The 22288-nt window shown below is 43.9% G+C and overlaps 1 protein-coding gene across 1 annotated transcript in view; it reads right to left on the minus strand.

The window, feature by feature from the left end:
• LOC143797694 (uncharacterized) overlaps positions 1–22288 on the minus strand; it is an 81984-nt gene that overhangs the window by 49874 nt on the left and 9822 nt on the right. Inside the window, exon 4 of the mRNA XM_077281084.1 lies at positions 8547–8654. Within this exon, the coding sequence (XP_077137199.1) occupies positions 8547–8654 (108 nt within the window). The remainder of the gene's footprint in view (positions 1–8546; positions 8655–22288) is intronic.

Raw genomic sequence — 22288 nt, forward strand, 5'->3', positions numbered from 1 at the left:
CTGCCGTGCGCCCAAACAGTGGTTTACCCCCACATATGGGGTGTCGGCGTACTCAAGACAAATTGTACAACAACTTCTGGGGTCCATTTTCTCCTGTTACCCTTGGTAAAATAAAAATTTGGAGGCAAAAAGATCATTTTTGTAGAAAAAATGCGATTTTTTTTATTTTCACGGCTCTACGTTATAAACTTCTGTGAAGCACCTGGGGGTTTAAAGTGCTCACCACACATCTAGATAAGTTCCTTAAGGGGTCTAGTTTCCAAAATGCTGTCATTTGTGGGGGGTCTCCACTGTTTAGGCACATCAGCGGCTCTCCAAACGTGACATGGCGTCCGATCTCAATTCCAGCCAATTCTACATTGAAAAAGTAAAACGACACTCCTTCTCTTCCAAGCTCTGCGGTGCGCCCAAACAGTGGTTTACCCCCACATATGGGGTATCGACGTACTCAGGAGAAATTGCACAACAACTTTTGTGGTCTAATTTCTCCTGTTACCCTTGTGAAAATAAAAATTTGGGGGCAAAAAGATCATTTTTGTAGAAAAAATGAGATTTTTTATTTTCACGGCTCTACGTTATAAACTTCTGTGAAGCACTTGGGGGTTCAAAGTGCTCACCACACATCTAGATAAGTTCCTTAAGGGGTCTAGTTTCCAAAATGGTATCACTTGTGGGGGGTTTCCACTGTTTAGGCACATCAGGGGCTCTCCAAACGCGACATGGCATCCGATCTCAATTCCAGCCAATTCTGCATTGAAAAAGTCAAACGGTGCTCCTTCACTTCCAAGCTCTGCGGTGCGCCCAAACAGTGGTTTACCGCCACATATGGGGTATCGGCGTACTCAGGAAAAATTGCACAACAAAATTTGTGGTTAAATTTCTGTTTTTACACTTGTGAAAATTAAAAAAAATGGTTCTGAAGTACAATGTTTGCAAAAAAAAGTTAAAATGTTCATTTTTTTCTTCCACATTGTTTTAGTTCCTGTGAAGTACGTAAAGGGTTAATAAACTTCTTGAATGTGGTTTTGAGCAGCTTGAGGGGTGCAGTTTTTAGAATGGTGTCACACTTGGTTATTTTCTATCATATAGACCCCTCAAAATGACTTCAAAGGTGATGTGGTCCCTAAAAAAAACATGGTGTTGTAAAAATGAGAAATTGCTGGTCAACTTTTAACCCTTATAACTCCCTAACAAAAAAAAAAAATTGTTTCCAAAATTGTGCTGATGTAAAGTAGACATGTGAGAAATGTTATTTATTAACTATTTTTTGTGACATAGCTCTCTGATTTAAGGGCATAAAAATACAAAGTTTGAAAATTGCAAAATTTTAAAAATTTTCGCCATATTTCCATTTTTTTCATAAATAATCGCAAGTAATATCGAAGAAATGTTACCACTAACTTGAAGTACAACATGTCACGAAAAAACAATATCAGAATCAGCGGGATCCGATAAAGCGTTCCAGAGTTATAACCTCTTAGGCTACTTTCACACTAGCGTTAACTGCAATACATCGCAAATGCGTCGTTTTGCCGAAAATACGCATCCAGCAAAAGTTCTTGCTGGATACGTTTTTTCGTCATAGACTAACATTAGCGACGCATTTGCGACGCATTGCCAAACGTTGCGTCCGTTTTGCGACGCTTGGGCGTGTGGTAGCGGACCGTCGGGAGAAAAAAACGTTACATGTAACGTTTTTTGCTCCCGACGGTCCGCTTTTTCCGACCGCGCATGCGCGGCCGGAACTCCGCCCCCACCTCCCCGCACTTCCCCGCACCTCACAATGGGGCAGCGGATGCGTGGGAAAAATGCATCCGCTGCCCCCGTTGTGCGGCGGAGACCACGCTAGCGTCGGGAACGTCGGCCCGACGCACAGCGACGGGTTGTTCCCGACGCTAGTGTGAAAGTAGCCTTAAAGTGACACTGGTCAGAATTGTAAAAATTGGCTCGGTCATTAAGTACCAAATTGGCTCTGTCACTAAGGGGTTAAACCATGAGTAACCCCTACTATATGAACAGGATAAATAACATTTAATATAAGTGGTCACATAGATCTACATAGAGAATTAATAAATTACAAATATCGTCCTACAAGGGAGTAGATCAAGTAGTCAGTTCCATGATCGATACAATGGCTGGTGTGTATAGCTCAGACTGTTCTGGCCAAATTTCTGGTTATACAGGTCCTTCTCAAAAAATTAGCATATAGTGTTAAATTTCATTATTTACCATAATGTAATGATTACAATTAAACTTTCATATATTATAGATTCATTATCCACCAACTGAAATTTGTCAGGTCTTTTATTGTTTTAATACTGATGATTTTGGCCTACAACTCCTGATAACCCAAAAAACCTGTCTCAATAAATTAGCATATTTCACCCGTCCAATCAAATAAAAGTGTTTTTTAATAACAAACAAAAAAACCATCAAATAATAATGTTCAGTTATGCACTCAATACTTGGTCGGGAATCCTTTGGCAGAAATGACTGCTTCAATGCGGCGTGGCATGGAGGCAATCAGCCTGTGACACTGCTGAGATGTTATGGAGGCCCAGGATGCTTCAATAGCGGCCTTAAGCTCATCCAGAGTGTTGGGTCTTGCGTCTCTCAACTTTCTCTTCACAATATCCCACAGATTCTCTATGGGGTTCAGGTCAGGAGAGTTGGCAGGCCAATTGAGCACAGTAATACCATGGTCAGTAAACCATTTACCAGTGGTTTTGGCACTGTGAGCAGGTGCCAGGAAGCATGAAGTGCTCCAAAATCTCCTGATAGCTAGCTGCATTGACCCTGCCCTTGATGAAACACAGTGGACCAACACCAGCAGCTGACATGGCACCCCACACCATCACTGACTGGGTACTTGACACTGGACTTCAGGCATTTTGGCATTTCCTTCTCCCCAGTCTTCCTCCAGACTCTGGCACCTTGATTTCCGAATGACATGCAAAATTTGCTTTCATCAGAAAAAAGTACTTGGGACCACTTAGCAACAGTCCAGTGCTGCTTCTCTGTAGCCCAGGTCAGGCGCTTCTGCCGCTGTTTATGGTTCAAAAGTGGCTTTACCTGGGGAATGCGGCACCTGTAGCCCATTTCCTGCACACGCCTGTGCACGGTGGCTCTGGATGTTTCCACACCAGACTCAGTCCACTGCTTCCTCAGGTTCCCCAAGGTCTGGAATCGGTCCTTCTCCACAATCTTCCTCAGGGTCCGGTCACCTCTTCTCGTTGTACAGCATTTTCTGCCACATTGTTTCCTTCCAACAGACTTACCATTGAGGTGCCTTGATACAGCACTCTGGGAACAGCCTATTTGTTGAGAAATTTCTTTCTGGGTCTTACCCTCTTGCTTGAGGGTGTCAATGATGGCCTTCTTGACATCTGTCAGGTCGCTAGTCTTACCCATGATGGGGGTTTTGAGTAATGAACCAGGCAGGGAGTTTTTAAAAGCCTCAGGTATCTTTTGCATGTGTTTAGAGTTAATTAGTTGATTCAGAAGATTAGGGTAATAGGTCGTTTAGAGAACCTTTTCTTGATATGCTAATTTATTGAGACAGGTTTTTTGGGTTATCAGGAGTTGTAGGCCAAAATCATCAGTATTAAAACAATAAAAGACCTGACAAATTTCAGTTGGTGGATAATGAATCTATAATATATGAAAGTTTAATTGTAATCATTACATTATGGTAAATAATGAAATTTAACACTATATGCTAATTTTTTGAGAAGGACCTGTATATATCTCCCATTGATTTTAATGACCATGCTTATAAAGTGCATCAGTGCATAATAGCCAAAGTAAGTGGACAGGAATGGGTTGCCTAAGCTAGACTAAATTGAAGACCATGCTCAAACATACTGTATATACTCGAGTATAAGCCGACTCGAGTATAAGCCGAGATCCCTAATTTTGCCACAAAAAACTGGGAAAACTTATTGATTCGAGTATAAGCCTAGGGTGGGAAATGGAGCAGCTACTGGTAAATTTCAAAAATAAAAATAGATACCAATAAAAGTAACATTGATTGAGACATCAGTAGGTTAAGTGTTAAAATATGCCACATTTAATGCTCCTTACAGTTCTTTATGGCCCCATAAGACGCTCCATATAACAATGTGCCACATATAAAGCTCCATACAGTTCATTATGGCCCCATAAGATGCTCCATATAACAATGTGCTCCATACAGTTCATTATGGCCCCATAAGATGCTCCATATAACAATGTGCTCCATACAGTTCATTATGGCCCCATAAGATGCTCCATATAACAATGTGCTCCATACAGTTCATTATGGCCCCATAAGATGCTCCATATAACAATGTGCTCCATACAGTTCTTTATGGCCCCATAAGATGCTCCATATAACAATGTGCCACATATAAAGCTCCATACAGTTCATTATGGCCCCATAAGATGCTCCATATAACAATGTGCTCCATACAGTTCATTATGGCCCCATAAGATGCTCCACATAACAATGTGCTCCATACAGTTCATTATGGCCCCATAAGATGCTCCATATAACAATGTGTAACATATAAAGCTCCATACAGTTCATTATGGCCCCATAAGATGCTCCATATAACAATGTGTCACATATAATGATCCATACAGTTCGTTATGGCCCCATAAGATGCTCCATATAACAATGTGTCACATATAATGCTCGATACAGTTCATTATGGCCCCATAAGATGCTCCATGTAACAATGTGCTCCATATAGTTCATTATGGCCCCATAAGATGCTCCATATAACAATGTGCTCCATACAGTTCATTATGGCCCCATAAGATGCTCCATATAACAATGTGCTCCATACAGTTCATTATGGCCCCATAAGATGCTCCATATAACAATGTGCCTCATATAAAGCTCCATACAGTTCATTATGGCCCCATAAGATACTCCATATAACAATGTGCCACATATAAAGCTCCATACAGTTCATTATGGCCCCATAAGATGCTCCATATAACAATGTGCTCCATACAGTTCATTATGGCCCCATAAGATGCTCCATATAACAATGTGTCACATATAAAGCTCCATACAGTTCATTATGGCCCCATAAGATGCTCCATATAACAATGTGTCACATATAATGCTCCATACAGTTCATTATGGCCCCATAAGATGCTCCATATAACAATGTGTCACATATAATGCTCGATACAGTTCATTATGGCCCCATAAGATGCTCCATATAACAATGTGCCACATATAAAGCTCCATACAGTTCATTATGGCCCCATAAGATGCTCCATATAACAATGTGCTCCATACAGTTCATTATGGCCCCATAAGATGCTCCATATAACAATGTGCTCCATACAGTTCATTATGGCCCCATAAGATGCTCCATATAACAATGTGTCACATATAATGCTCCATACAGTTCATTATGGCCCCATAAGATGCTCCATATAACAATGTGTCACATATAAAGCTCCATACAGTTCATTATGGCCCCATAAGATGCTCCATATAACAATGTGTCACATATAAATCTCCATACAGTTCATTATGGCCCCATAAGATGCTCCATATAACAATCTGTCACATATAAGGCTACGTTCACATTTGCGGTCAGCGCCGCAGCGTCGGGCGCCGCAGCATCGCCGCATGCGTCATGCGCCCCTATATTTAACATGGGGGCGCATGGACATGCGTTGTGCTGCGTTTTGCGCCGCATGGCCGCAAGCGTTGGACGCAAGAAACGCTTCAAGTTTAATTTTTTTTGCGTCCAACTTTCGGCCAAAAAGGACGCATGCGGCGCAAAACGCAGCGTTTTAGCGTACGTTTTGCCGCGTTTTTGTTTGCGTTGTGCGCTGCGGCGCCGACGGTGCGGCGCACAACGCAAATGTGAACGTAGCCTTATGCTCCATACAGTTCGTTATGGCCCCATAAGATGCTCCATATAACAATGTGTCACATATAATGCTCGATACAGTTCATTATGGCCCCATAAGATGCTCCATATAACAATGTGTCACATATAATGCTCGATACAGTTTATTATGGCCCCATAAGATGCTCCATATAACAATGTGTCACATATAATGCTCGATACAGTTCATTATGGCCCCATAAGATGCTCCATATAACAATGTGCTCCATACAGTTCATTATGGCCCCATAAGATGCTCCATATAACAATGTGCCACATATAAAGCTCCATACAGTTCATTATGGCCCCATAAGATGCTCCATATAACAATGTGCTCCATACAGTTCATTATGGCCCCATAAGATGCTCCATATAACAATGTGTCACATATAAAGCTCCATACAGTTCATTATGGCCCCATAAGATGCTCCATATAACAATGTGTCACACATAATGCTCCATACAGTTCATTATGGCCCCATAAGATGCTCCATATAACAATGTGTCACATATAATGCTCCATACAGTTCATTATGGCCCCATAAGATGCTCCATATAACAATGTGTCACATATAAAGCTCCATACAGTTCATTATGGCCCCATAAGATGCTCCATATAACAATGTGTCACATATAAAGCTCCATACAGTTCATTATGGCCCCATAAGATGCTCCATATAACAATGTGTCACATATAATGCTCGATACAGTTCATTATGGCCCCATAAGATGCTCCATATAACAATATAGCGAAGATTTGTAAGGGGACTACTGTCCACAGAATAATAATGCCAACAGGAAAAAGGGATAAACAGTCACTGAATTAACCTGAGGCATTTAATGTTGCCAAGAAAAAAAAATTGTATTTGTAAATAAGGCCAATCGCACAGAAAATGAAGTTTCGGCCCTATAGGCCTTTATGAAGGTTATCTATATCAAAGGAAATCAGAGAAAATATATCAAAATATACAATTGGTCATACAAATAAGAACAAAATGACTCATATACAGAGATCAATTTCCTTTGTTATAGATAACCTTGATAAGGGCCTATAGGGCCGAAACGTCGTTTTCTGTACGATTGGCCTCATTTACAAATAAAAAATTAAGGGGAAACCTGAAACCCCCCCATTGCAATTTTAACTAAAAGAGCCACCTTGTGCAGCAGTAATGCTGCACTCTGACAAGGTGGCTCTTTTAGTTCTGGGAGCTGTAACTGCCGAAATAATCAGTTTTGTAATTTGTCCTAAATACCTTGTCTTCAGTCGAGGAGGCAGGCCTTCCCCCCCCTGCTTTAGACACCACACAGCCGTCACTCAAATCTTCTTGGTGCCGGGCGCCGCCTCCTCACCTCTGTTTTGAAATGAGCCGACGCCTGCGCTCTTTTTTCCTGCCTTGGGCAGGCGCAGTGAGCGTGGCCCGTCTGTCCTCATATGCAGTCTAGCTGACTGCGCCTGTGCGGCCGCCCTGCCTGTGAATCCCAGCCCCGCAGTGTCTTCTGATTTATTCACATTGCGGGGCTGGGATTCACAGGCAGGAACTGAGAATTTTACAATCACTCAGCATATAACATGCAATACTGTGGGTGTTTGTCATGATCCGGGTCGGAGTTTGCTATGTTTCTCCTGCTCCGACCTGGTCATGGTGGGGTTAACTATTTCTGCCTCTCTTTGATTTGGGAGTGGCTATTTCTTGGTGCTCTTGCTGGCAGCCTGTGCCAGTGATAGTTTTGGGCTTGCTGGGACTGTTACCTGTGATACCCCTGTGTTCCTTTTGCTTCTGACCTCCCTTACCTGTACATGACCTGTCTCCTGTACCTGACCAAGTTTCCCCTCCCCTTGTGATTTGGCTTATACTCTGATTTTGTCTCCTGTTTTCCGTCTTGGTTACGACACGTCTGTCTGGCTTTTTGACCTTTTGGCTTACTCTGACTCCGTTCTCTGCCTCACGTCTCTGGTACCTTTGCTCTTGGCTGGTTCTGACCCTCGGCTTGTATTTTGACCACGAGTTCTGTTTTCCCCTTTAAACTATACGCTTACCGACTTTTACTGACTTGGCTCGTTTTGACCACTCTCTGTCACCACCTGGTGGCGCAGTGCAGCGTGCACTGGGCTGTGGTGCGGCAAGTGTGACCTCTTTTTCTGTCACCCACTCTCCCTCGTGCAGTCTACACATACCTGCATCGCTGCAGCGTGACAGTGTTGTAGATAATGCTATGTGTCCGAGTGACAAAATATATGTAGGTCTGATATCTAGACCTTTAAAAATGCGAGTGAGAGAATATGTTAGGGACATAAATAATGCCAAAGATGCTATGATAGTCTCGGATTTAAAACCGATACCAAGACATTTCAAACTCCACCACAATTGCGATTCCAAACTCCTCAAAGTGATTGGAATCCATAAGGTCTTTATCAGTCAGAGAGGAGGTAACTGGAGAAAAAATCTGTCTCAACTAGAAGCCAAATGGATATTCAAGATTGGATCAGTTCAGCCCAGTGGGTTAAATGAAATTTTAAGCTTTGCCCCTTTCCTTTAAAAAAAGTTAGGATGTTAATATCTATTTATGTCTTGACCTTGTTATATTAACACGTTTTTAACTTTAGTCTTTTAGTTTTCACAATTCATCTATTTATCCTTCCATACTTACCACCAATTGATGGTCCGGATGACACTTCTGTCTCTGGATTGGGGAGAAGGAGGTGCGAGTTCACTTGCAGCTGTCCTCCATGTTGCCCTTGGGTGGAGGATTCTCTTTCTAAGAAGAAAGAAAGAAAAACAATTAAGTGATAGGGACTTATTAATTTGACTTTTTTCTTCCTCTATCTGTCGTATCTGGCGGCAGCATCTTTTTCTTCTATATTTATTATTATAATTTCTCTGTTTTCACTCGGTGAAGTCCACTAGCATATGTAATTATCATGAGCAAGCAATCACTTAATTACGTATTATCATATATAAATAACCTAATATTGTAATATATTCTCTCTTTAATATTTTGTATTACTAGTTTTGTCTTTTTTCACTTTTCTTGTCTCAGTAATTGTATATTGAGTACATCACAATATACCTCTCTTTGTAATGATGCTTCACATTACATAGTCACAATGGGCAGGAGTAAACTGGGTCCCAATTTGATGGGTCCATAATACTCATAAGTCACAGCCCATCAATCACTAACCTGTTTTGATATTAGTTGCTATGTGGACTGTTGCCCGTTTATTGATGATTTAGATCTATCTTCTACCCTTATATTTAGTTACAGCACATTTATCATTAAATCTGTTTTGTGGGTTGTTGCCCACTAACTTTCCACTGAGGGTATCAGATTTATCCTGCTATCCTCGTATTTATATTATTCTCCTTTGTTTGTGACAGCTCTCTGTATAACTTGTCAGTCACCGTGGCGATGGATTATCAGTAAGATCGGCCCCCTCACCTCCCCCTCCTGCGGTGAGCGCTCTCCTCCGTAGTTGGTAAGGGAGTCTCCGTGGCAACGCGTCTGTAGCTCCGCCCCTTGTCCTGACACGTCGGACGGGGAGTGGATCAGTCACGTGGGACGCCGAGCCGCCTGACGTCACTGCCCTTCACTATGGAGCGAGCGCCATTACTTACCGTGCCATCAATGTACAGATAGGACTATAAATGGACCCTGGATCGCTACCCGGCATTGACACACACACCCTAAGAAAGAAGGTCACGCGCGTCGGGCCATCTCAACTGCCAACCGGTCAAGTATACAGGCTGGTGGGATTTGCACCTATACAAACTAAGAGTTGCTTGTATTATCGCCTCCATCTCCAGGAGAGATAGAGGATAGACTCGACACCGAGGAGGCTCTGTACCAGGCAAGAGGTCAAAAGGATAGTCATAGGGGCGGTGGGGTGGAAGGGTCTCCGCAGCCCTTTTGGAGAACACGTCCGCATAGGGCCAATAGGGCTTGGGGAGAGCTGCGGGTACTTCAGTAGTAGCAATCTGAACGCACACCCTCAGACATCTTGCCTCACAAGATTCACTCCATCCCGGAATTCTCCCAGAGGACCACTCTATATGAGGAGAGTGGTAGCGTAGCCTTGGTATCCCTAACAGAACCTCATCAATTCCCTCGAGAATGACTAGCAGGGAGATAATCTCCTGATGGGATGGAGACATGGATAAAGTAAATCGGACGGTCTGGGGTGTTATTTGTGAGGGCAGAGTCGACCCATTCACCACTCGTACAGTCACCGGCTTGGCGAGCATCACCAGGGGTATTGCGTGGCGTTGGGCGAAGGCAGAGGACATAAAATTCTCCTCTGCCCCGGAATCCACACAAAGCCCGACTGTAAGAGTGGATGGGCCAAAGGTGATTGTCCCTTTGAAGGACAGTTTGGAGGAAAATGTCGCCGTGTCTAGTGTACCTCCTCCTACATCCACTAGATGCTGACGTATTCCCGACTGCTGGGAACATTTGGAGGCAAGATGTCCTGATCGCTGGTACACATGACAGACCTTGAGTGCACGAGCGATCCGAGACTTAGATCCCGCTCGTGACACCTCCATGGCCTCATGTGGCTCGGACGCCTGGACCAGAGATTCCAGAGATATGGCGAAGGTGGGAGCCAGCTAAAACCTCTGCCTACACTGGGCTTGCTCCAACCTTCGCTCGTTAAAACGAAGGTCGATGCGAGTTGATACTGCTATTAGCTCCTCGAGTGTGGCGGGAATCTCCCTAGTGGCCAAAACGTCCTTCACATGGTCAGCCAGCTCCCTCCAAAATACAGGGATGAGGGCTTTATCCGGCCACTCTAGCTCAGATGCTAAAGTCCGGAAGTGGACGGATAAATGGCTGACCAAGGGTGAGCCCTGTGTCAGTGCCAGCAGTTGGAGCGCAGTATCATGGGTGACTTGAGGTCCCACAAAAACCTGTTTCAGAGTGCTCAGAAACCGCAAAGCACTCTGCACCACATGATCGTCACGCTCCCACAGCGGTGTAGCCCACTCCAATGCACTGTCCGACAAGAGAGATATTATGAATCCCACTTTATCCTGCTCTGAGGGGAAACGTGAAGCCAGAAGCTGAAGATGTATTGCACACTGGTTCACAGTGCAAGGGGCATGACTTGTGTGAAGAAACCAGATTGTATCTTTATTTCCCAGACAACCATGTTTTTGCAAACCAAAAGAACTGGCTTTTTATCTATGTTGGCTTGTGAATTTAAGTGTTTATGTCTGGTGGGTCAAGAAGACAGACTTGCCAACTGATATACTATCTAACATACTGTGTATAGGTACCGTCACACTCAGCGACGCTGCAGCGATATAGACATTGAGCCGATCGCTGCAGCGTCGCTGTTTAGGTCGCTGTAGAGACGTCAAACACAGCAGCTCCAGAACGATGCAGGAGCGATCCTGTGACATAACGGTGACTCACTTATCGTTCTCACAGGTCGTTAGCTCCATGTAAAACATTGCTGGCATCGTTGCTTTTGCTGTCAAACACGACGATACACGCCGACCTGACGACCAAATAAAGTTCTGGACTTCTAGCTCCGACTAGCGATATCACAGCAGGATCCTGATCGCTGCTGCGTGTCAAACACAACGAGATCGCTAACCAGGACGCTGCAACGTCACAAATCTTTGTCGTTCTCGTTGTAAAGTTGCTGAGTGTGAAGGTACCTTAAGTCTCTAATAGTGACTGTACATAGGGTGTGTTAAGCTTTGCTTATTGATGTGTCCTGATATGCTAATAGTGATTCTTGATCCCATTACCATTGCTTACCTTATCTTGATGTAGGACTGAAGGACACTGGGTAATTCTAAAAATAGCTTACATGCCTTGGGTATAAAAAGACTCAGAGATCACATCAACGGAATAATAATAATAATAATCTTTATTTTTATATAGCGCAAACATATTCCGCAGCGCTTTACAGGTTGCACACATTATCATCACTGTCCCCGTTGGGGCTCACAATCTAAACTCCCTATCAGTATGACTTTGGAATGTGGGAGGAAACCGGAGTACCCGGAGGAAACCCACGCAAACACGGAGAGAACTGTTATGACCTGGTGGTTAAGGAGCAACATGGGACGAGCTCTGAGGAGGTGGTATCTGTACTGACCGCAGTTCCTAATCCTAACACCAACACTAGCAGTAGCCGTGGGATGTTCCTGTCACTCCTTAGACACCTAGTCACAGCCTGAGAACTAACTACCCCTAAAGATGGAAACAGAAAGCTATCTTGCCTCAGAGAAAAACCCCAAAAGGAAAGATAGCCCCCCCACAAATATTGACTGTGAGTGGAGAGGGAAATGACATACACAGAAATGAAAACAGATTTTAGCAAAGGAGGCCACTACTAATCTAGATAGACAGAATAGAAAAGGATACTGTGAGGTCAGTATTAAAAACTAAAAATCCACGCAGAGTTTACAAAAATAATCTCCACACCGACTCACGGTGTGGAGGGCAAATCTGCTTCCCCAGAGCTTCCAGCTAGACTGAATAAATCATACTGACAAGATGGACAAAAAGAGACATAACATGAGCGATTAAGTCCACAGCAAATGGACAACAAAAGAACGAGCAAGAACTTATCTTTTGCTGAAATGGACAGGCCATAAGAGAAATCCAAGGATAGATCTGAATCCAACCCAGAAACATTAACAGCTGGAACGGACTGATGACCAGAGCCAGGTTAAATAGCAAAGCCAGGAGAGAAGATAAGTGGGAACAGCTGCTAATGCTAAACCCAAGGAGCAGCAGATCCACTTGACACCACCAGAGGGAGCCCAAGGGCAGAATTCACAAAAGTGCATTTACAACCACCAGAGGGAGCCCAAGAACGGAATTCACATCAGTACCCCCCCTTGAGGAGGAGTCACCGAACCCTCACCAAAGCCCCCAGGCCGATCAGGACGAGCCAAGTGAAAAGCACGAACCAAATCGGCAGCATGGACATCGGAGGCAACAACCCAAGAATTATCCTCCTGGCCATAACCCTTCCACTTGACCAGATACTGAAGCTTCCGCCTCGAAAAACGAGAATCCAAAATCTTCTCCACCACATATTCCAACTCCCCCTCAACCAACACCGGAGCAGGAGGATCAACAGAGGGAACCACGGGCACCACATATCTCCGCAACAAAGATCTATGGAAAACATTATGGATGGAAAAAGAAGCTGGAAGGGCCAAACGAAAAGACACCGGATTGATAATTTCAGAAATCTTATAAGGACCAATAAAGCGAGGCTTGAACTTAGGGGAAGAAACCTTGACGAGAAGATAACCAGACTAAATCCCAACACACCGGGGACCAACACACCGACGACGGTTAGCAAAGCATTGAGCCTTTTCCTGAGACAACGTCAAATTGTCCACCACATTGAGTCCAAATCTGCTGTAACCTGTCCACCACAGAATCCACACCAGGACAGTCAGAAGGCTCAACCTGCCCTGAAGAAAAACGAGGTTGAAAACCAAAATTACAAAAAAAAGGCGAAACCAAGGTAGCCGAACTAGCCCGATTATTAAGGGCAAACTCGGCCAACGGCAAGAAGGTCACCCAATCAACCTGATCAGCAAACACAAAGCATCTCAAATAGGTTTCCAAGGTCTGATTAGTTCGTTCCGTTTGGCCATTTGTCTGAGGATGAAATGCTGAAGAAAAAGACAAATCAATGCCCATTCTAGCACAAAAGGACCGCCAAAACCTAGAAACAAACTGGGAACCTCTGTCAGACACAATATTCTCCGGAATGCCATGCAAACGAACCACATGCTGAAAAAATAATGGAACCAAATCTGAGGAGGAAGACAACTTAGGCAAAGGTACCAAATGGACCATCTTAGAAAATCGGTCACAAACCACCCAGATGACAGACATCTTCTGGGAAACAGGAAGATCCGAAATAAAATCCATGGAAATATGCGTCCAGGGCCTCTCAGGGATCGGCAAAGGCAAAAGCAAACCACTAGCAGGGGAACAACAAGGCTTGGCCCGCGCACAAGTCCCACAGGACTGCACAAAAGAACGCACATCACGCGACAAAGAAGGCCACCAAAAGGACCTTGCAACCAAATCTCTGGTACCAAAAATCCCAGGATGACCAGCCAACACTGAACAATGAACCTCGGAAATTACCTTACTAGTCCATCTATCAGGAACAAACAGTTTCCCCACTGGACAGCGGTCAGGCTTATCAGCCTGAAACTCCCGAAGCACCCGCCGTAAACCAGGGGAGATGGCAGAAAGAATCACCAACCGGCTCAAGGACTCCCGGAGAATCAGGCAAAAAACTCCTAGAAAGGGCATCAGCCTTCACTTTCTTAGATCCCGGAAGATACGAGACCACAAAATCAAAACGGGAGAAAAACAGGGACCATCGAGCTTGTCTAGGATTCAACCGCTTGGCAGACTCAAGGTAAATCAGATTCTTATGATCGGTCAAGACCACAACGCGATGCTTGGCTGCCTCATGCCAATGTCGCCACTCCTCGAAAGCCCACTTCATAGCCAACAACTCCCGATTACCGACATCATAATTACGCTCAGCAGGCGAAAACTTTCTGAAGAAGGCACACGGTTTCATCAAAGAGCCATCAGAACTTCTCTGAGACAAAACGGCCCCTGCCCCAATCTCAGAAGCGTCAACCTCAACCTGAAAAGGGAGAGAAACATCGGGCTGACGCAACACAGGTGCAGAAGTAAAACGACGTTTAAGCTCCTGAAAGGCCTCAACAGCCACAGAGGACCAATTCATCACATCAGCGCCCTTCTTCGTCAAATCGGTCAGGGGCTTAACCACACTGGAAAAGTTAGCAATGAAACGGCGATAAAAATGAGCAAAGCCCAAAAATTTCTGAAGGCTCTTCACAGATGTGGGTTGAATACAATCATGAATGGCCTGGACCTTAACAGGATCCATTTCAATAGCCGAGGGAGAAAAAATGAAACCCAAAAAAGAAACCTTCTGAACTCCAAAAAGGCACTTAGACCCCTTCACAAATAACGCATTAGCACGAAGGATCTGAAATACCATCCTGACCTGTTTCACATGAGACTCCCAATCATCGGAAAAAAACAAAATATCATCCAAATATACAATCATGAATTTATCAAGATAATTCTGGAAGATATCATGCATAAAGGACTGAAACACAGATGGAGCATTAGAGAGCCCGAATGGCATCACAAGGTATTCAAAATGGCCTTCGGGCGTATTAAATGCTGTTTTCCATTTGTCACCCTGTTTAATACGAACAAGATTATACGCCCCTCGAAGGTCAATCTTAGTAAACCAACTAGCCCCCTTAATCCGAGCAAACAAATCAGAAAGCAAAGGTAAAGGGTATTGGAATTTGACCGTGATCTTATTGAGAAGGCTATAATCTATACAGGGTCTCAAGGAGCCATCCTTCTTGGCAACAAAAAAGAATCCCGCTCCCAACGGTGACGAAGACGGGCGAATATGCCCCTTCTCCAAAGACTCCTTAACATAAGTCCGCATGGCGGCATGCTCTGACACAGACAGATTGAAAAGTCGGCCCTTAGGGAACTTACAGCCAGGAATCAAGTTAATAGCACAATCGCAGTCCCTATGAGGAGGAAGGGAGCTGGACTTGGGCTCCTCAAATATATCCTGGAAATCCGACAAAAACTCAGGAACCTCAGAAGAGGGGGAAGAGGAAATTGACATCAAAGGAACATCACTATGTATCCCTTGACAACCCCAACTAGTCACAGACATAGATTTCCAGTCCAGCACTGGATTATGTACCTGTAACCATGGAAAACCCAGCACAACAACATCATGCAAATTATGCAACACCAAAAAACGACAATCCTCCTGATGTGCTGGAGCCATGTACATGGTCAACTGTGTCCAGTACTGAGGTTTATTCTCTGCCAATGGGATAGCATCAATCCCCCTTAAGGGAATAGGGCTCTGCAAAGGCTGCAAGGAAAAACCACAGCGTCTGGCGAACTCTAAGTCCATTAAGTTCAGGGCAGCGCCTGAATCCACAAATGTCATAACAGAAAAGGACGACAATGAGCAAATCAGGGTAACAGACAAGAGAAATTTAGGCTGTACAGTACTAATGGTAACAGACCTAGCGACCCTCTTAGTACGCTTAGGGCAATCAGAAATAGCATGAGCAGAATCACCACAGTAAAAACACAGCCTATTCTGACGTCTGAATTCCTGCCGTTCTGCTCTAGTCAAAATCCTATCAAATTGCATAGGCTCAGGACTCTGCTCAGAGGACAACGCCATATGGTGCACCACCTTGCGCTCGCGCAGGCGCCGATCAATCTGAATGGCCAAAGACATTGATTCGTTCAAACCAGCAGGCGTGGGGAACCCCACCATAACATCTTTAAGGGCTTCAGAAAGACCCTTTCTGAAAATTGCTGCAAGGGCATACTCATTCCATTTTGTGAGCACTGACCACTTTCTAAATTTCTGGCAGTATACTTCTGCCGCTTCCTGACCCTGACACAGAGCCAGCAAGGTTTTTTCTGCCTGATCCACAGAATTAGGTTCGTCATACAGCAATCCAAGCGCTTGAAAAAATGCGACTACATTGAGCAATGCAGGATTCCCTGACTCAAGGGAGAATGCCCAGTCCTGCGGGTCTCCACGCAGCAGAGAAATAACAATCTTCACCTGCTGAATGGGGTCACCAGAGGAACGGGGTCTCAAAGCAAAAAAACAATCTGCAGTTATTTTTAAAATTCAAACATTTGAATCTATCCCCAAAAAATAAATCAGGAGTAGGAATTCTAGGCTCTAAAACTGGAGTCTGAACAACATAATCTTGGATACTCTATACCCTTGCAGCGAGTTGATCCACACGAGAGAACAAACCCTGAACATCCATGTCAGCACCAGAATCCTGAACCACCCAGAGATTAAGGGGAAAAAAAAGACCAAACAAACTGCAAAGAAAAAAAAAAAAAAGTGACTCAGAACTTTTTCTTTCCCTCTTTTGAGATGCATTCAACATATTGCTGGCCAGCTGTACTGTTATGACCTGGTGGTTAAGGAGCAACATGGGACGAGCTCTGAGGAGGTGGTATCTGTACTGACCGCAGTTCCTAATCCTAACACCAACACTAGCAGTAGCCGTGGGATGTTCCTGTCACTCCCTAGACACCTCGTCACAGCCTGAGAACTAACTACCCCTAAAGATGGAAACAGAAAGCTATCTTGCCTCAGAGAAAAACCCCAAAAGGAAAGATAGCCCCCCCACAAATATTGACTGTGAGTGGAGAGGGAAATGACATACACAGAAATGAAAACAGATTTTAGCAAAGGAGGCCACTACTAATCTAGATAGACAGAATAGAAAAGGATACTGTGCGGTCAGTATTAAAAACTAAAAATCCACGCAAACTATACAAAAATGATCTCCACACCGACTCACGGTGTGGAGGGCAAATCTGCTTCCCCAGAGCTTCCAGCTAGACTGAATAAATCATACTGACAAGCTGGACAAAAAGAGACATAACATGAGCGATTAAGTCCACAGCAAATGGACAACAAAAGAACGAGCAAGAACTTATCTTTTGCTGAAATGGACAGGCCATAAGAGAAATCCAAGGAGAGATCTGAATCCAACCCAGAAACATTGACAGCTGGCACGGACTGATGACCAGAGCCAGGTTAAATAGCAAAGCCAGGAGAGAAGATAAGTGGGAACAGCTGCTAATGCTAAACCCAAGGAGCAGCAGTTCCACTTGAAACCACCAGAGGGAGCCCAAGGGCAGAATTCACAAATGTGCATTTACAACCACTAGAGGGAGCCCAAGAACGGAATTCACAACAGAGAACATACAAACTCTTTGCAGATGTTGTCCTTGGTGGGATTTGAACCCAGGACTCCAGCGCTGGCAAGGCTGCTGAGCTAACCACTGCGCCACCGTGCTGCCCAATAACTGTACATTAGTGGAGTTTCCCATAAGCGCTCTGAACATGGTGAATAATGGGGATTTGTAAGCAGCTGGGGCACCTTCTATGAACTTATTTTTTATCAGTGCTGTCATCACTGCAGCATCTGGCCCCTTCCAATCCTCGACAACAGAAAAATGATCATTCATATCTGGCAAAGGATTGTGAAGTAACACAGAGCTACCAGTCAGACATTCTGTAAACCACCCAACAGACAAGAGAAAGGACTGCAGCCAATTCATCATGGCACCATCACGAGGGACACTGATCTATGATTCTATAGGAAACAACCTAGGGGTTTTCAGAACCGGTTGGAAGAACACAGATCCAGTGACCATCTCTGAACCATGGATATGTTTAGAGAAATCAAATAAACAGATTGCAAAAGAAAATGCTCACGTAGGAATATATATACCTCACAGTGACAGACGTGAATAGACAGTGCCCGTGAGACTGGACCAATTTAAAACAACCGAAAAAAGAGCACCAAAAACGACCATACATCCACTAAGATAATGTTTATTAAATAGATTACAATATTAAAAAACAATGGTAAGGGGAATTCACAGGTTTGTCAAAAAGAGGACGCTGTTACAGATAAAGTTTAAGCATGTGAATAGCACTATATGATAAAAAAGAAGAAAGAGCATAAAGTGCTAACAAGAAAAAATACTCTCCAATAAAAAATATATATGCAAAAAAAGTAAAAAAAATGCAAAGAAGTAAAAAAGTAATATAAAAAATAGAGATTGAGCATCTCCAAACAATGATAGCTCAATATTAAACTCAAGTGAAAAAAAAGTGCCAAGGTGAAGTAATAAGCAAGGTGAGTCATATAAAAGGTGCTAGCATATAAAAATAGGTATTAAACAAGAAGTGCAAGTTCAATGGTAGACACTGGATCTGAAAGAATTGTGGTAGCAGTTCAGTACTAGTGGTATAAGGTACAACTTCATCAGGAGGCAATAGCGCCAAAACGCGAGTTGGGGTGGACGCTGTCCTGGAGCCCTGGGTCCCATATTATTCTCTGTAAGTTGTACCTTATACCACTAGTACTGAACTGCTGCCACGATTCTTTCAGACCCAGTGTCTACCATTGACCTTGCACTACTTGTTTAAATACCTATTTTTATATGCTAGCACATTTTATATGACTCATCTTGCTTATTACTTCACCTTAGCACTTTTTTTCACTTGTGTTTAATATTGAGCTATCTGTTTGGAGATGCTCAATCTCTATTTTTAATATCACTTTTTTACTTCTTTGCATTTTTTTACTTTTTTTGCATATATATTTTTTATTGGAGAGTATTTTTTCTTGTTAGCACTTTAAGTAATAGGCTGCTCTTTCTTCTTTTTTATCATATAGTACTATTCACATGCATAAACTTTATCTGTAACAGCATCCTCTTTTTGACAAACCTATGAATTCCCCTTACCATTGTTTTTTAATATTGTATTCTATTTAATAAACATTATCTTAGTGGATGTATGTTTAGAGAAAGCCAGGTTTGGGACCCGCTGATCGCCTTGTTCCATGGAGATGGTCAGATAAGCCAGGTGGTGACTCTCGTGTCAACTGGCTTTGGACCTTGTATGAACTCTATGGACAGTTCTTGGTCATCTCCCTACGCTTGTCGTTACCTCTTCTCTGTGTGTGTGTATCACAGGTGGAATAGCGACCCTGGGAGCTCTGACATCATGTCAACTGGCTTTTGACCTTGTACGGACTTTATGGACTGTTCTCTGTCATCTTACTTGGCTTGTCGATATCTCTTCTCTGTGTGTAAATCACAGGTGGAATAGCGACCCTGGGAGCGCTGATATAACATCTACCATTATCCCGGTGAGAAAACGGAAGAGTAAGAGCCTGTATGTGCACTGTGTTGGGGTAATCGCTGAAATTGTTCTGTTTGCTATTGTGTGTTGTGGTTCAATAAAGTGTTGCCACACTGTTTTACCTTAACCCTGTGTTATCTGTGTAGTGTATTGCCCAACGGGTGATAGAGCAGGCGTTCAGTGGTATGAGCCCTGGTCCATGCAGTCTTGCTAAAGACAGCCGGGCAGGCGGACGAGAGCACCCACTGATCCCGTTTCTCCACAATTTGCTATCGCCAGAGTACTTATCTGGCAGCGGGAGGCGGGATAAGGTCGGAACATGGGTGGCAGTGGACAAACTAGCTGCAGCCATGCTAGAATCCTGAACAGCTACTGCGGTAACATCTACAGCCGAGGTTGTGCGCTCAAGAGCCGCCAACCTGCTCTCCAGCTGCTGGATGTACCGCTGCAGTCGCGGTTGGTCCGCCATTACTAGCCAGACCCTGGCCTAGTATAATGTTAGGGCTAGAGGAATGCACCAAATAATCATAAGGATGGTATAAGGTGCGTTCGCAGCCCGGGGTCCACCGTGCAGAGATGGAAGCTGCTGCTGAGTAATGACGGACTATATGGTGGTATAATGTGGATACACACACGGGATAGCTTCACCCGGTATGAAGGAAGGGAACCCAGTTGCGTCACAGGGCCACGGTACCGCACAAAGAGCACAAGCAAAGAGTCACAGAACTCTGTCCCAAGACTCAGGGAAAGCGTTCCTCTAGACCTCTTGCGCTCGGCACTGCTACTGTGGTGTCAGAGATTAACAGAACTAATAATTTACTGCACAAGGGTGCGTGTAGTGCCGCTCTGGTGGACACCACTAACCACCCAAACTTGGGCCAGGAAAGCGCTCTATTAGCGTACGGCGCCGCACTGGTGGTCACTGTTATCAGATGCTGTATCGTGTGCTAGCTGTGCGGGATAGCACTGTCAGGCGCCAGGGATAGGAATGATTCAGAGCTTTCATCCATCGACAGGCATACATCCACACACAATAATAAGTTTATACTAGCGCATGGTTATGCGGCCATGCAAACTTTTTATAGCGGAAGCTCTCCAGGACCTTCCTAGTGGTAAAATAGGAGCTGCTACAGGACCTGAGCATGTGAGAGGTCGTCCCTTGGGCATGTTCAGAAGAAGAAAAGCAGGACTTAAGGGCACAAATTTTAAAAGTATGAAAATTGCTAAATTTTTGCCAAATGTCATTTTTTTTCATAGATACGCAAGTCATGTTGAAGAAATGTTACTTCTAACAGTACAAGATCTTATGAAAAAACACTCTCAGAATCAGTGGGATATGTTAAGTGTTCCACAGTTATCACGACATAAAGTGACACTGGTCACAACTGTAAAATTTGGCGTAAAATAAATAGAACCAATTCTTCATCTGCTGTTGATTTGTTCATTCTGCCTCAGAGATTGTAGTAAGGCTTGGTTCACATTTATCCTGCACTACTGGTGTTTCCACGTAAAGTTCTGAAACATGCGTGTGTATGAAAAAAATAAAAAGGGGGGCGGGACACTGAACACTGGCCAAACGGAGTCCAGAGTAACTACGTTGCCTTATTATATAGTGAATGGATCCCTCAGGGGTATCATTTCAATCACATCCTTTTGAGATTTAGGACGTCCATTTCCCCAAAAAAGTTTGAAACCATCCACAAAAAAAACAATTCCTCACTCAGGTCTGTAATCTGCCAATGGAAATATAGAAGCTTTCCACATGACAGGAAGAACAAAGGCTCTGGAAAAGTACTATGGCTCCTCGCCCCCAAAGGAAATCCAGCAAATTCTACATTACCAAATCCAAATGCCCCTCTGAGCCCCACAGTGTGCCTAAACCACATTTAGCAAACACATTGGCATTTCTGTAGCAATGAGAACCCACTTAATTCACAGGTGCTTGTCTCCAGAAGCACGAGCTGGGCACAATGTATGGGAACTACAACGTTCAGGCTTTACACTGGCAGACTTGGAATTTTTCATTCAGCAACATTCATTGCTGCGTGTTTATGAAGTCAATGTCGTCACTAAATTAGTAGAAAATTTTCCACAGTGGTGTCATTTCCGAAATGGGGTCACTTGAGGGGGGATCCTGCTCTTTCTGGCACCTACTGTAGGAACTCTGTCTATGGAGTCTGCAAACTATTCTACGATAATTTGTTCTCCAAAAGTCAAATAGCGCTCCGTCCCTCCTGAGACTCGCCATGTGGCTAAGCAGTACTGCACAGCCACATATAGGGTATTGCCACGCTCAGCAGAAGTTGTGTGGCATTACATGAATTACACGAAAACGTAAAATCTGGGGCAAAAACAAAATTTTTGTGGTAACGATGTAATTATTTTTTTCTTCACCATCCAATGGTTCTGTGACATACCCCTGGTGCCAATATGATCACTACACCCCTAGATGATGAATTCATTGAGAGTTGTAGTGTGTAATGTGAGGTCACTTATGGGGGAAGGGGGTTCTACTGTTCTGGCACCTGAGGGGCTCTGCCAATCTGACATTGTACTCTCAAGGCATTCTAGCAAAATGTGCACTACAATATGGCACACCTAAGCTTTGTGG

The sequence above is a fragment of the Ranitomeya variabilis genome, chromosome 1 (assembly GCF_051348905.1).
Source record: "Ranitomeya variabilis isolate aRanVar5 chromosome 1, aRanVar5.hap1, whole genome shotgun sequence".
Classification (NCBI taxonomy): Eukaryota; Metazoa; Chordata; class Amphibia; order Anura; family Dendrobatidae; genus Ranitomeya; species Ranitomeya variabilis.